This window comes from Pipra filicauda, unplaced genomic scaffold, assembly GCF_003945595.2.
Source record: "Pipra filicauda isolate LSUMZ 115617 unplaced genomic scaffold, ASM394559v2 scaffold26_size5592650_pilon, whole genome shotgun sequence".
NCBI lineage: Eukaryota > Metazoa > Chordata > Aves > Passeriformes > Pipridae > Pipra > Pipra filicauda.
In genome coordinates this window covers 3,166,831-3,182,871 of record NW_024104387.1, presented here as the reverse complement: position 1 = coordinate 3,182,871, position 16,041 = coordinate 3,166,831, and the positions used below count along the sequence as shown (strand labels likewise).

Sequence of the window (16,041 nt, the reverse complement as noted above, 5' to 3'; positions counted from 1 at the left end):
ACCTGCCACAGCCACGTGCACTGGCACTTGCTGGCTGCATATGCAGCACCTGCCACAAGCCACTGTGTCAACAGCCAGGATGGTTCTTCTCTCCTGGTTCATTTCTGAAGCGGAAAACCCTCTCTGCTGGTGTTCAGCCACGAACATTAATCCTCAGACTTCTATTAGAAGTGACATTTACACTAATTATATACTGGAGAAAGAAAAGGTTTTCTTTTTTATTACAGTGCAGATCATGAGTGACGTGGCTGGTTTTTCTTTAAGATGCAATCTAACGCTGAAAGCTGCAGCGAGAGCACAAAGAGTATCTGGTAGCTCAGAGCTGCAACGTTCCATCTTCCTTGCATTGTGCACATATTCAGGCACAGCAGAGACTGACAATTGTGTGCCCCAGCACTGCAGATGAGGCCCTTAGTGTGTCTTTCAGACATGGTAACAAAAGGCATTCACACAGGGCATGAGATAAGACCACAGAACAGGGGAAAAGTGCTAATAAGGGATGGCAGAGCAGCATTTCTTGTGGCATATCACATGCCATTCTCTTCATGGCCAGTTATACTGTTTTCCTATTGCTCCATCTATCCTGAAGAAATGCTTGAGTTGCCTTTATAGTTCAAGAGACAATCTGAATGCAGATTTTAAGCATAAAGCTTTACAGAGGTTTTGGAACTTTTATAGAGGTCTACAACTGTACTGACAAAAGATGTGTATATTTTGTGTCTGTTTTTACTGTAAGCTGATTTAAGTCTCTTAAGTAATTCTCTCTTTCTTACTGTAAATTCTTAACTAATAGGTTATATATTGTGGATTAACTGATGACCAGCTGTAGTACTGACTTTTCTTTAAAAACTTACCCTTCACTCTCATTGCTGAGCTGCTGGCCACGATATTTGCTGCTTCAAACACCAACCATAGAATCATTTGTGTTGAAAATGACCTCATCAAGTCCAACCATGAGCCCAGCAATGCCAAGTCCACCACTAAACCATGTCCCTAAGTGCCACATATACACTTCTTTTAAATACTTCCAGGGATGAAGACTCAGCCACTTCCCTGGGTAGCCTGTTCCAGTGCTTGCAATCATTTCAGGGAAGAAATTCTTGCATTCATTAGGCATGTAATGCTGTACATGATCCAAGTAGGTTTAAAATATTTTCTCAGGCTACTTTTATTTAAGAAGCTTTAAAATTTCTTCTTCAGTGAAGTGGGAGCTGAAGTTTCTTCTCCCACACCTCTCTGTCAGGCTGCCACAAGCCACCATGCAGTCTCTGGAGAATTCATACACTCCAAGGATGTGCCACAAACCAACACGAAATCCTGAGCACGGGAGGATGCACATGAACACACCTGCAGATCCTTCCTAGTGTCTTGACTTGAGCAAGGAAACATCATTCCCATACTCTAGGTTCTCCTTTGCAATTGAAATTAAGATACTTTGTTGTGAAAGAAAAATAAAGAACCTATTTCCAGCAAACAAAATGCACAACGTTTATAAACTTATAAGGATTTATGTATCTGTTACATGAATGTTTTATTCTGGCTTCACTTGAGGGCTGGCTGATTGTACCCCACCTTTTGTCCCATAGAACAAATTCCACTCCTTGTCCCGCCAGGGGCTTTGTCCAATGACTACAGCTATAAAGGTACCTATTCCAGGAGGAAACATCTGAAGACACAAGATGGCACAGGAGAAAAGTGTGGCTTTGCTGCAACTGGAGAGAGGATCTGCTCTTTGTTGTTGCACTCCCTGCAGCAAGCCTAGGAAGGTTAGACCTGTACATTCTTCAGGATTCTACAGATGCTAATTCAAAGAAGAGAATTAAGTTTCCCTAAAACAACTTTTTTGGAGGCCAATTCTTATTTACTCATTGATGACAGCATGTCCCAGAAAAATCAAGGCAGAAGAGTTTAAAAATCTTCAAAAACAAAGATCTAAGATCGGAACTCTCCAACACCATGACCCAAATACTCCCTCAGAGCTTTTCAACACAGGATAAAAAAAGAAAAAGGAGAAATAGCAGCTTCAAAAGAAAGTCACAAACAACACTGATATCCAGAACAGACCAAAGATACAGATCAACAGAAAAAAGTTTCGAGCTGTCTCCAACAGTTGAAAGATCCTGAGAGTAGGTTTCCAAAAATATACTTGTAAATGCTAATGGATAAAACCTGTATCAATCACAATGCAGTAATTAGTGAATCTAGGATGGCTGCACTAAATCCCTCCAGGAAAGAAATAAAAAAATAAGTATGGAGACAAAGCAAAGAGGATAGGGGAGAAAAACTATGAATGTATTGGTCTCAGGAAGAAATGTGAGAAAGGAGGGACAAAACTGCTTTTATGGATTCCACTGCTGGTATTTTGTTGTGACTTGTTGGTTTGGTGGGTTGTTTTGTGAAAAAAAAAGCAACACTACCATCTTTGTTCATGTATAGGTGTAATGTGCAGGTTACCCATTCCTTCTGCTGTAAAGTTTCCTATTGCTCCTGAAGAAATCCTTCTGGACTAGCTATTCAGTTGTGACCCTCCTCATAAGAGCTGTGCATAGTCCACTGACCCATGGAAAGACCTTGCAAAATCAGGCAGAATCACTGCTTCCTTGCACAGCTTTTCCACATGTAGACTGCAGATTCCCAGTCTGCAGTATTTGCCCATATATTTGATTTCAAACTGGTCTCCTGTGCCCATGGGTTGACTGAATTCTCCACACTTCCCTAAATTGTGCCTTCCCAGAGATCAAATTCAACTACATCCATGGTATCAGAGCTCCCTCTGATACCATGAGCCTTCATAAACACCATTTTGACCTCAGTAGTCAAATTTGGGTGGTGGTGTGGAGGGTTAATTATTTGTCAATCTGGTCTCCAGCTGCTGCGTGTGCTACAAAGGACTCAGGTGGCTCAGCTCATGGGAATAGCTCTTCAGTCTCAGAGCAGCCAAAACCTATTCTCCATTTTCACTTTCCCATCATATTAACAGCTCTTCTCTCTGAGCTTTCATTTCCACCCAGGTGTGATGGGTAAAACCTCCACTTGCCACCTCCATTTCCAGAGAGCACCAGCACAAGGAGGCTTCTGAATACCCCATCTTCTGCTTCTCACTCCACTCCTGACACCAGATGTTTTCAGTAACTGCTCAGCCACGAGTTGCCTGAGGGAACTCAGCTTCACACAGCATTCATGTCCTACCTGGTCAGTGCTGGGTACCACCAGCAACTGCTCCAGCACAGAGTAGAGACCCTTCAAAGAACAATTCTATGTATACAGACCATAAACTCCCACAGGAGTATACCAAACCCAAAGAGAATACTACATGGAGCTCTCAAGCCCACATGGATGACATCTGAAATCAGTGAACTGGGATAGATGAATGCTTCCTGAAGAGATTGATAGGGAAACACTCTGCTACTCCATGTGCAGCATCCCCAAGAGTGAAGCACTGCATGACTCTTGGACAAAGCTGGTGGGAGGCAGCAAAAGTGCTGATGGGCAACACAGCCCAGCTGCCAAAACCTGCACCAGTACTAAACACTGAGAGCATGAAAAAGAGTCGATTTGGCTCTGCTCTGGAAGACAAGGATTTGTGAACACCCAGGGACCAGAAGTACGGTGAGCAGGGAGCATGATGATGCTCAAGCATTGAGGATGCTCAGGAGAGAAAGAAACCAAACAGGAACTGAATATAAATGACTAGTAACTGTCCAGAAAACAGCTTATCAACAAGGGCAGAAGGTGAAAGAGCAGCATTATTTCACTGTAGAAGTTACCCACTGAACCCAGAAGCCCTAAATACCCCCAGCTTTTGTTTAAGTTAATGCTTATCCTCCACTTTGCCTGGCAACATTCAGAGTGACAAGGAAATTGTCACAGCACTGAAATGGGAGGAAGGCAAAGATGTGCACAAGTTAAGACTGCCCTTTTAGGAAGGCCAACAAGCCAGGCCTGGAAATGCCACATGTGCTCATTAAGAACCTTTTCATATTGTACCTGTTTCCTTTTCACACATACAGGTCTAGGCTGGGAGGAGATAATGGCTGGGGGGGAAGAGGAGTTTTCCTTTGGTTAGGAGAGTAGCTGAGGTGAACTGTGTTGAATAGCCTCATTACCCAGGGCTCCCTCACCTCAGTTTTGCAGTCAGTGATTGGACTTGCTCTTTGTTTAACAAACTATCTGCAGGAATGATCTGTGGATATCCTGGTCAGCAAGTCTAAGGAAAGATCACAGTCACAGGGCCGAACGCTGTGATACAAAACAAATGTCAGATAAACTCCACTAGATAAACCTCTGCATACTGCATACAAGTGCTTTCATCTGCAAGACGTGCTTGGCCATTTAGATGGGTCATAGCAACTCCCCACATTTCCATGGGGAAAAATCCACGCATGTTCCAGAGTCCAAAGGCCAAAACCTTTGTTTAGTTCCCTTCATTAGATAGATGATGAGCATTTTTGCTTTTAAGTACAGACAGAAATGTATTTATGGGAGGCAGTACCTGCTCCATTGGCCCTGTCCCTCTATACCTGCAATGCTGATTCATAGAGGCCAACACAAAGAGTACCTGGGTGTGCATCCAGAGAACCACGGAATCACAGAATATGCTGAGCTGGAAGGGACTAACAGGGGTCATCAAGTCCACCTCCCGATCCTGCACAAAACCATCCCCAAGAGACACACCATGTGCCTGAGAGTATTGTCCAAACACTTATTGAACTCTGTCAGACTTGGTGCTGTGACCACTTCTTGGGGATCCTGTTCCAGTGCCCAAACACCCTCTGGGGGAAGAAACTCTAACATCCAATCTAAGCCTCTCCTGACACAACTTCAGGCCGTTCCCTTGGTCCTGTCACTGGTCACCATGGAGAAGAGATCAGTGCCTGCTCCTCCTCTTCCCCTCATGAGGAAGCTGTAACTGCAATGAGGTCTCCCCTCAGTCTCCTCCAGCTGAACAGACCAAGTGCCCTCAGCTGCTCCTCATACAGCTTCCCCTCGAGGCCTTGAGGAAGCTCACTAACAGCTTAATATCTTTCTTATATTGTGGTACCCAAAACTGCCACAGTATTCCAGGTGAGGCCACCCCAGTGCAGAGCACAGTGGGACAATCCCCTCCCTCGATCAGCTGGAGATGCTTTGCCTGATGTCCCCCAGGACAGGGTTGGCCTTCCTGGCTGCCAGGGCACTGCTAACTCATATTCAACTTGCCATTGACCAGGACTCCCAGGTCCCTTTCCATGGCACTGCTCTCCAGCCTCTCATTCCCCAGTCTGTCTGTACATCCAGGTTTGTGCCTCCCCAGCTGCAGAATCCAGTACTTCTCCTTGCTGAACTTCATATGGTTAGTGATTATCCAGTCCTCTAATTTGTAGTATCTCTTCCAGTTCTGCATCCAAGTCATTTATGAAGGGCCTAAGAAGGAGCCTTGTGGAACCCCACTAGTGACAGGTCACCAGTCTGATGTCACCCCATTCACTATTACCCTCTGTGCTCGACCTGTGAGCCAATTGCTCACCCACCACATGATGTGTTTATCCAGCTGTGGGCTGGACATTTTGTCCAAGATACTGTCAGAGACAGTATTAAAAGCTTTACTGAAACTCCAAAAGATTACATCAACTGGCTTCCCCTGATCAACCAGGTGGTTTACCTTGTCATAAAAGGAAATCAGGTTTGATAAGCAGGACCTTCCTCTCATGAATCTGTGCTGGCTGTGACCAATAACTGCATTGTCTTTCAGGTGTTTTTCAATACCTCCCAGAATAATCTTTTCCATAACTTTTCCGGGCACTGAAGTGAGACTGACAGGCCTGTAGTTTCCAGGGTCCTCCTTCTTGCCCTTCTTAAAAAAATCGAGACAACATTCACCAGCTTCATTTGTCAGCTTTCACACAGTGCTTGGCTGTTCACAGTGCTGTCCCAACTTCTGTGGCCACTGGTGAGGAGCAATGACCCCAGCACTATCAGTTGTTTCACAGGACTCTTGTGAATGAGGTGAGAATCATTAACATTGCTTTACAAGCAACAGTGTTTCTTGCCCAAAGGCTTACAGGTGTCCCTTGAGGAATGGGCAAATGTTATTTAGCTTTACTAACAAAACTCCTACAACACACAAAACTGGAGCTCAGCTTTCATGAAATCTTGCAGTAACTTCATGTTCCAGTCCAAGCACATATGGAGCCATGGGAAGGTCTCAGCCTGTGGTGGCTTGGTGTGAGCCTGCAGGACAGAAAGGCAGCCTGTGCCCAGCCAGAGGCTTTGGCCTGCACCACAGGTGCTCCAAGATGCTCAAAACAAGAACCTCTTATTTCCTTCCCTTCCTGGCAGAAAGTTCCCCCAAACCTCTGCCACTGCTCAGTGAGACCAAAGCTGGCTGCCCCAGCTTTGCTGGGGGACCAAAGCTGGCTGCCCCCTTGACATGTTCCAAAGGCAAAAGTCAGCCACCAGGGTTTGGGGTACAAGAGAGTTAGATCCTCCTTCTGCAACAGGGCTGGGCACAAGAGGGGTGTGGCAGGGCAGGCCCAGTGTGTGAGACCAACTCTGCACCATTTTTCAGAAGGGAAGGCTGTGAGTAAAAGCAGCAATTCACTCCTCAGCCTCTCAGCACTGCAATATATACAGGTACCAATTCATAGAGCTTGGCTTTATTAGGAAAAGTTTCAAAATCTGGAAACTGGCCACCTAAAAACCAGCCTGGGCACTGAAATGTTGCATTTCTCCCCCCAGATGAAATACAAAAGCCTAGCAGGGTGGACACATGAGTGTAGCATGTTCCTGGGTACAAGGCTGATAAACAGTCATGAAGACTGAAAACTGGAAAAATAGATTGCAAGCAATACATAAGGTCAAATCACAGTGCAGTAGCACTAGGAGAAGACACCCAAGAGGAGTTTGTGTGAAATTTCTGGATTGTTCACTGCAGGTTTGATACCAGAACTGCTGCAAACTTGGGCTGCATGGGACAGACTGAATACTACAGGATCTCACTGCTGGCATCAGATGGAAAACATTCTCTTTGTGGGACAATATATGCATAAAAGCACAGCTTGTTGTATAACTCAGTTTTACATATACATAAACATATACACTTTTTTTTTTTAAGGACACTGTTCCATTGCCACCACTGTATGAATCTGTAAATTTTCTGCTGAGGCAGTAGGACTGCACTGAAAATGAATGATACTCTCTAGATGCACATATAAACAATATACACCCACGCACCCAGGGAGCATGAGCAACACCAAATACCTGTTCAAGCACTAAAAACCACTTCCGTGGGCATTTCTTCAGGACATCATGGTGGCCTGTGGGAGTGATTCAGTGAGATCCTAATACTGCTCATGCTTAGCATCTGGTTCCATTTCAGGTGTAACATTTACACGGACAAAAAGTAAAAAAAAAAAAAAAAGAATATGAAGTTTGTACCTTTTTTTTTAATCCAGGCTTGAAGAACCTGTCAGTCACAGCCATGAATCACATAAAAACAAAACTAATGCTACAATAAATTTCTGTTTCCCGTAAGAGAAAAAACACACATGCTGATATGAAACACGGTGGGAATATTGCAACTGTCTCACTGAGACACTGAATTCAGACCTGTCAGCAATGTGGTACCCAGGTTGTATACAGTGTTTGCTTGAAAATATCACTCTTCAGCCACATCCTGGCTCCCTGCTGTCTCCATTCCCCAAGGTTTAGCTTATAAGGTAGAAAACCTGTAGGCACCAGCTTCGAGCAGCAGTTCCTACAGACCACCTTTCAGAAGTCTGGGTGACTGCTGAGGTGATCGTTGCGTCTCAGTGCCCTGCTCAGAGGAGAGAGACCAGGAAACCTGTGCATTCAGGGCTGGGAGCACCCCCGGTGCAGCCACACAGGGTGAAACTACCACCCTGATTTCCAGACAAACACCTGCCAAACAACAGCAAACGCCGCTGCTCGAGTTCCTGGGAACCCAGGGTGTCTCAAGTGTATTTCAGACTGTTAAAGCATTAGTAAAGGGTTTTGCTTCCCTGAAGAGGGCTCTCCGCCTCAGTTTATATAAACAGCGTGATGGTTTTACAATATCAGGAAGGGGGAAAAAAAAGAAAACAACAAACCAAAACAAGACAGACGATACCTGTTGTAACTCCATCTACTGTAAGACATGTTCCTGTTGCTGCTGACACTATCCATCTCCGGCTCAGCTACAGCACTTCCAGCATTGCTCGTCTCCCGCAGGCACCGGCTGCTGGGCTTGGAATTCAAACACCTTTCTGCAGACGGGCCCGCCGTGGGGATGCGAGCAGACGCCTCCGGCCTTCCGCGGCAGGACCGAAATTCACCGCGGAGCAGCGGCTTCGCATCCAGCTCTGGATGCTCGGAGCAAACCACTGTCAGCGCAGGGAGGGAGGGAGGGATGAAGAGAGGGGGAGGCTCCTGGGGTCCCTGCCGAGGGGACCCGGCGGCGGGATGCTCTCAGCCGCCCGGCAGACACGAAGACGCTCAGGTAATAAACTGGAGCAAGGGTGCTAAGCTGCTTAAGAGATATTCAGCGAGCCTGTGCTGAGGAGTGCAGCAGCTTGTGCGCCTCCTGCTCCAGCACACACGCCTTATTTATTTATTTATTCTGGTTGCCACAGATACGGGTCCAGCGCTCTGACATCAGCCGCCTCCCACCCACCACCGGTCCCTGGGTCTCGCCAACACGATCTTCCAGGCAGGCACCGATCACATCCCCGCATGTGGGGTCAGCGCTGGGAGCCGGCTGTGCTCAGGCAGCTCCACGGGATCATCTCCCCTCCCGGGGCATGGCCTTGCCGCTCATCCTCCCGCAGCACTCTCTGCAGCCCGTGCTTGGCAGGTGGGTGTACAGGCTTCTCCAGGGGCCACTCAGAGTTCAGAAAAAATGCTTTGCACACCCCATTTCAGTCACCGTTTTTCAACAGCCCATGGCCCCAGTTCGTCCCAGATCTGCAGCAGCAATGTCACAGCCCTCCAGCCTCAACGTGACCCTGGCCTTGGATGCAGGACTGAAAGCCAAACAAAAGCACCTCATGGCTCCTGCCCTCGTGTCCCTGGTGGTAACCAGCAGTGTCCAGTACCAGGGCCTGTGGGTCTCTCATTTCACCTGCCAGCTGCAGGAAGCACAGGGGATGCAATGCTCCCAGGTGCCCACACCTGCCCACTGCTGGCAATCAAATCTTTCCTGCTCATTGAAGATTTTCTGATTAGTGTGATAACCACAATATGAGGGGACTGTGCGAGAGTAGTTCAAACTGAAACACTTTACCAAAACAACAAAACAAAAACAACCAAAAACTTTCTTTAAATTAACTTGTGGTTTTCCTTTCATGAAAAGAAAAGTTAAACAGAGCTTGTCCAGCACCTTTGCCTTTTCAAGAGGCTTTATTACAGCTCTGCCTTCAAACTGTGCAGTGGTTTCTTGCATCTCTTCTTAAAATATTTTTTTGCTCTCAGCTTCCCAGTGTCACGAGATTGTGAAGTTTGCATGGCTGTGCAGTGTCAGGATCATGACCCTCTGCACGGGGCATCCTTCACAAATCCTACCAAAGAGCAAGGCTTACTGATGGTGCTCTGAAGACAGTCCCAGAACAAGGATGTCTGTAGAGTCAGGTGTAGACAGACACAGGTTTGTTTCTCCAGATGCTGGTTCAGAACTGCCAAGACCTTGTGGTGCACAGCACTGCTCAGGGCACCGTGCCCTGCCTGACACTTCCCTCCTGATTTAAGGAGCTATCCCTTCTCAATTTCCCATAACACCACAAGCACAGGGGCTGCCCAGAGGACCTGACCATACCCTGACCAAGAGAGACGCTACCAGAAGCAGTGTCAGGTCAGCACAGTCACCCCCGGGGTGACTCAGGATGTCTACAATACCCCATGTGTCTACATACTGTTCTCAAACCTTTCCCAGCCAGTCTTTGGCCTGCATTAGCACCTCCTGGACCCTTTCCTCACTGCTTGGTCACCCAGGTGGCCAGCCCTTGTCTAAGCAGTATGCACTCCCAGCTCCTACATGTAAAATCTCTCAGGAGTAACTACTAAAAATCCCAAGCTTACATAACTATGGACTGGAAGGGACTTGGGTCAATGAGGCTCAATCTGTCATCTCACAAACAACAGTATCTGATGAGTGGTTTGAGGCTGGTAGTGAACAGCTCCTTGAGCTCCACCCTGCTAAGAGACAGAGACTTCCCTTTCCTAGTTCGAAGGTATACACAGACATCTGTTATCCACTTGTTCATGAAATGTCCAGTTCCTTCAGTTCAAGTAAATGAATACCTGTCATCAATCTTTTAACTTCCAGTCTTCATTTTCAGAGGGTGAATAGGCCAAACCCTTCATGCCTTCCCAACGGGATAGGTAGAACCAGTCTAATAGCTTTTTTCATGTATCACTTTTAACTCAAATCAAACCTTTCCTGAATATGGGTGATATTTGTCAACACTTTCAAATAAGGAAAACATCAAGCAGGTTTCCTTGGAATGGCAATTAAGACGCCCAGACTCAAGCCTTGCTCCTTGTATATACCCTGTAAGTCTGTCATCCCAACCTCTGTAACAGAGGCAGCACATTCCCATTTATCTTATTTATAATCCACATTGAGTGACTTGAATGAAATGGACCATCTGAAAAGGAGGGAGTTACAGCCCATCTCCTCCACCTACCTGCTGTGCTTACCACTGAGACAGTTGTAAATGGGCAAACTGAAACCTCACCATTTACTTGCCTGTTGGATTACTTAAGCCAACATTTTTCACATGGGAGCAGCTGAAAATCACCCTGGTGAGCCCCTGTATCCCAGAGAAGCCTCTGTCAGAAGCAAACACTTAAAGGCACATCAATAAAAGCAAGGAGTACAGGTTGGCTGTTGGACTATGGGCTCTCCTCTCCACATGAGAGAAGCGTAGCTCGCTGGCACCTCAGGCTCCTTCTCACCATCCTGGACCAAAGCACTGAGGAGGAGAACATCAACCATGGTGGTTCGTGCTGAGACCCCCATAATTATCTTGTCCCAGCATGCTGAGGCAGGTGGGCTTTGGGTTGACCCCACTGACCCTCATGGCAAACACAGCCTTTCCAGATGAGTAACACACCAAAACCCCACACATAAACAGAGTACCATTTCGGCAGAGCAGTGCTTGGACAACTGGCCTGTGTCTGCTGCAGGGGATCCCTTCACACACGTACTAGGAGAAGAAGTGTTCCAGAATAAAACCAAGTGTGGTCTCCACTGCTTTGCTGCAGGTAAACAATGGTCTAAGACTTCTCAGTAAAATACTCTGGACAGCATATTTACCTGCCAAGGACATAACTGTCTCCCTGCTTCCTGCATATGGTTGATAAACTCCCTGAATGCAAAAATCTCCCAACTCTTCTGCTCAGGAGTTTCTCAATTCTTGTTTCACTATTTCAAAACAAACACTAATGACTGACAGTGAAGCCTTTGCCTGTGATTAACTGTGATTACCTCCAGCTCCTGGTGCAGAGCTGTGGCTTTCCTCTGCAAGTCTCCCAGCTCCACTTCTGCCCCCAGACCTCACAGCCTGCATTGCTGAGAGTATCACTTCGAACTTGAAATTTCCAAAAAGGCTTCAGTGGGGAAGCTGGGGAACTCATAAGCCAATGCAAGGTGAAGAGACACAAAATGAGATCCATGCTGGAATTCAGTCAGAAAGATAAGTGGTTGTCTTGCCACGCGTTCTGCTCTGCTCCCAGCACTGCAAGGCTCATGTCACCACGTGTTTGTGCATGGCCACATCTACGCACATCCAAACTGAGTCACATCTGCTCCCTGTTCTGAGAAATTCCCTCTGACCACTGCAGATACAGGGACATCTCAAAGCAAGCATGTTTAATGTGGGGGAAGCAAGGGGCTAGACTTCTGGATTACAACATGTGAGTGCTGGAGCATAGAATTTCAGTTTTTAAAATTGTTGAGAGGCTGCCCGACAGAGTGCCCATCCCAGTGCTAGTTGGGGGAAAGACTGGAACTGAGCACCAAGAAAACACAAAACCTTCCTTTTTTTCAGGAGTTTAGTATATGGCAAGTGACCTTATCACCCAAATTAAAGTGATCTGGAATATTAGCTTGAGTTGTTGAAATACCACAGAAACTGAACTGGCAGCAGGGCTGAAGCAAACAGGCTGTTCCTGCATTTCAATGCTGGCACATACCCTGCTGCAAACAAGTGACAAACTACCTGCTGAGTCACTGGATGAAGCCTAACAGGTTTAACAGCAGAAAGTCAAGAATCCTACATAGAACAACTCAGATTAGGTATTCTAGAAATACTCTAAGTGCACATTTTGGCATGCCCAGACAGTAATTTTCCCAGCAAAACATCGTGTTTGTGACCAACCATTTGTTCCATCATTGGGTGTCTGTGGCTGCAGAATCTGCCCCTTCATTACAGTCCAGAGGTGAGCTCTGTAGAGACACAGACAGCGTTCTGCTCTGCCCAGCCAGAAAGGCACTGACCAGAGCAGACTATGGCATCGACTTTCCTGCTCCAAAACCTCAGCACCAGCGCGGACCTGCTAAGTGGATGAATCACCAGGATCTCCCCTCCTATGAGCAGGATCGCGGCTGCCCCACCAGGACTGCTCAGGCCGTTTTCCAGCCACCACCCCAAACAATTCCTCAATGAGATTACGAGTCCTTCAGCAGTGCTAATTAGTGCTTATGCAAGCAAGGATTTCTCCAAGCCCCTGGGGCTGCTGCCTGGAGAGGACGATGCTACCTGGTCTGCAGGCAGTGCCCAGAGACGGGGACCTGCACAGGGGCAGTGGAGCACTAATGCCCTTCCTTTCCCTGCTGCTTCTACAGAGAAATTCCTCCCTTCCTCCTCCTGGGGGGCTGCCCCGTTGAAACTCCGACCAGCCAGTCTCCAGGTGAGGAGAAGATGAAAGGAGAGTGAGGACAGAGGAGATCTGGTCCCCTAAGCACCGTTTTAAGAAGGGGCTTTTTCAGAAAAATCACCATCACGTGATGCACAAACACTGTCCCGCCTCCAGCAGGCAGCCGGGGGACAGTGCCAGGGTGACATTTACGAGTTACCAGCAGGAGACTATTATAACCCAGCCTGCATGTCAGCTCCAAAGTCAGGTTGGATTGAACAAAACACGCATGTTTTCCTTCAACAACCAGACGCGTTTTACGACGGCCACAGGAAAACCTCAAAAATCAGCTACAAACCCTTTCACACCTGGTAGACATCCGTGCATTCCCCTGCAGAACAAACATCTGGGCCCCACTTAGGCTTATACCTAAGCCCAAATACAATGACCCTCGGGGTTTGAGTGCACCTCTGACTGAGGTCCATAAAGCAAGAGCCTCTCACACCTGCTCCGGACAAATTCAGGAATTAAAAATCTTGACTATGCGTTGGCACCACTTGACCAGGAGCAATGTGAGATGCTATGCATGCCCAGGGATTCAGGAACAGCACTGCAGAGCCTACATCCTCACAAGGGCTCTGCTGTTTTACAAGAAGCATGAGATGCCTGTGAAAAAACACAGCTTAAAGGAAAAAAAAAATAGCAAAGACAAGCTGCAAGGTAAACTATATTCCACCACAGCAGAAGACAACAGCACAAAAGCACCAGAGAGGAGAGGTTAGTTAAAATGAGGAGAGACACAAACCAATGGGACGAGCACTGGCAACTCCGGGCCGCTTGGCATCTGTGCTGGGGACTCATAAGCCAGTGCCTTGGATGACATAATGTTTTATGCAGGGAAACTAGGGAAGGAGGAATGCGCCTGTTTGCTTTTCCACATGCCCTCATATTACTCTGCCAAAGTAAAGCTCATGAAAGTTAGGCTTAACGATTTTTTCTGAAAAAGAGAGTATTTACATCCTTAAGAGCATCTGGCATAATTCTGTGTTTCATCTTCCTTTCAAGGGATAATGCAGTTTCTAAAAATTGCCTCCAAGAGCCATTATAATTTTACACTGCTCCCGATATAATAAACAGCTTCATTCGCCAGTCTCCAGGCACTTTACTAAGAAGCAAGCATCACTATTTACATCTTGCAGAAAGGAACCTGAAGCAGCACAGCTTTCCCAACAGCAACCAAGAAACTCCAGGAGACACCCCCACTGCCTGCAGCCTCCGGAGTCCTGTTGCAGCACCCCACACACTGCAATGCCCTCGAGTCCTACACAGCCACAGGATGACCTAACTCTCTGACAATCTTCTGCCAGGAAGTGTTTAGAGACCTGACTATGCCATTTGTGATGGTTTCAAAGTCCCTCTCTTCACAAATATAAGGAACTGGCACTGCACTCATGGGACCTGAACCTCTTCCTTCTTTTTAAGCAACTAGAAAACACTGTATTTACTATATATATATATACATAATGTGTATGCTATATTTGCTCTATAGAAAATACTATAATTACTAAACCAGAGGAAGTCCATAGCAGCGTGGGTGCTGATCTGCATTTTTTAGCAGGTTCTGTGTTCCTCATGGATCATATTACTGAAAGGACAGCATGCTGGTTTCCTCCATCTGTACAGTGCTAACTGCTAAGGCAATCTCTTAGTAGCTCATTAGCTCCTTTCATCTCCTACTCATCTTAAATATTTCCTGATTTCCCACATGTACAGAAATGGTGGTACATAAAAGATGAGACTGTGCTGATGGGTGAGCATAGTGGCCTTCTGTGAGGTATTGCTCTGTTAATCAATAAAAATATAAACTGAAACACAAAAACTGCTTCAACCATTCGGTATTTCCCTTGTGCTAAAGAAGGTACAAAGCAGTTGTGGACACTGATGCTCCATTCAACCACGTCCCCCTCCTTTGGGACACTAGCAGCCCCCCAGTGTTTCCCTCAGGCTGTAGCAGCTTGTGTCAGCCCTGAAAGCCCCCAGAGTCAGCTGGCAGCACTGCTCTTTGGGAAAAGACACAGATAATTTGACACGTACCCACCAGTGCTTGCTGCATAAAGGCTTTGTATTTCCCAAAGTTTTGTTTCTGTTAGTCACGAGGCCCTCACGGCACTGGGCTGTACACGGGCACACTATCTGAGAAGGCAGCACGAAGACAGGTGAGTGATTCAAGACCCCAAACCACCACTCAGATCCAGCAGCCATATCAGATGCTTCAGCTCCAGAAATAGGCTGTGAAGGAATTGTTCCTGAGACATAGAGGACTGAAAGTTATCTTTGTCCTTCATCAAAGAAAAAAAAAACCAAAAAACAAAAAACAGAAAAAATTAAGTAGCTCAATTCCAGTCACCATCTGCTGGGGATTTTTATATTGCATTCTTCCCCGTGGACTGCCACCCTCCTATCTGCGAAAGAAGTTCCTAGCTTTAACAATAGAAATTCAGGTTCAATGAAACCACAGTTATCTTTAATACATATATTTTTAAGGGGCTTAGATAAAAGAGTGACTGTGCTTACAATAATCCACATCATCCAGCAAAGCACAGAAGTAAAAACCTAAGCATCAGAAAAGCCTAACGACTTCATTGCAGCCAGGTTGAAGCACACACACCCTGAGAGGTGTGCACTGAGCAGCTGTATTTGTAACACAGCAGAGGCCCAGGGAAACGCTGCCCTCAGCTGACCCTGCTCTGTCCCTCAAGCTCCCACAGGTGCCAAGTGCTCCCCAGGAATCTCACAGACAGTGTTTGACTCCTGCACACTATTCTCCAGAAGAATTAAACTGGATAATGTCCTCACTGCTGGGACAGAGCTCCAGGTAGGGAGGCAACTGGGCACAGAGGATGTCCCACAGCAATGACAAGGTTTAGACTAAAGGACAGTCTACAGCAAGGGCAGATGCTGGTGCTCAGCCCTGTTGGCCTCCATCCATCCTGTGGGACACTGACAGTTTGGTGTCATGTTTAAACCATGGGGTCCTCCAGGAGCGACATCAGCCCCACTACAAAACCAGGTCTTACTAAAGGTTTTAAATCCCTGCCCTGCACTACACACGTTGTTCCCCTTCCTGTTCCTCCCTAGTTCCTGCCAGCTTCAGCATTCAGAAGCAAACTGTCAATGCCTTGTTTGGTTGTGTCCTCGAACACAATACTG

At 46.7% G+C, this 16,041-nt stretch overlaps 1 protein-coding gene across 10 annotated transcripts in view; it reads right to left on the bottom strand.

Moving 5' to 3' along the window:
* TUB (TUB bipartite transcription factor) overlaps positions 1 to 8,499 on the bottom strand; it is a 171,017-nt gene extending 162,518 nt beyond the window's left edge. For 4 of the 10 annotated variants that reach the window (XM_027737531.2, XM_027737555.2, XM_027737556.2 and 1 more), the window contains exon 1: positions 8,108 to 8,497. In XM_027737531.2, coding sequence (XP_027593332.1) covers positions 8,108 to 8,163 — 56 coding nt within the window. In that variant the 5' untranslated portion in view covers positions 8,164 to 8,497. Of the gene's footprint in view, positions 1 to 8,107 lie in introns of all 10 variants that reach the window. The other 6 variants (XM_039382459.1, XM_039382461.1, XM_027737537.2 and 3 more) reach the window with 3 other exon arrangements.
* Positions 8,500 to 16,041: the final 7,542 nt, after the last annotated feature.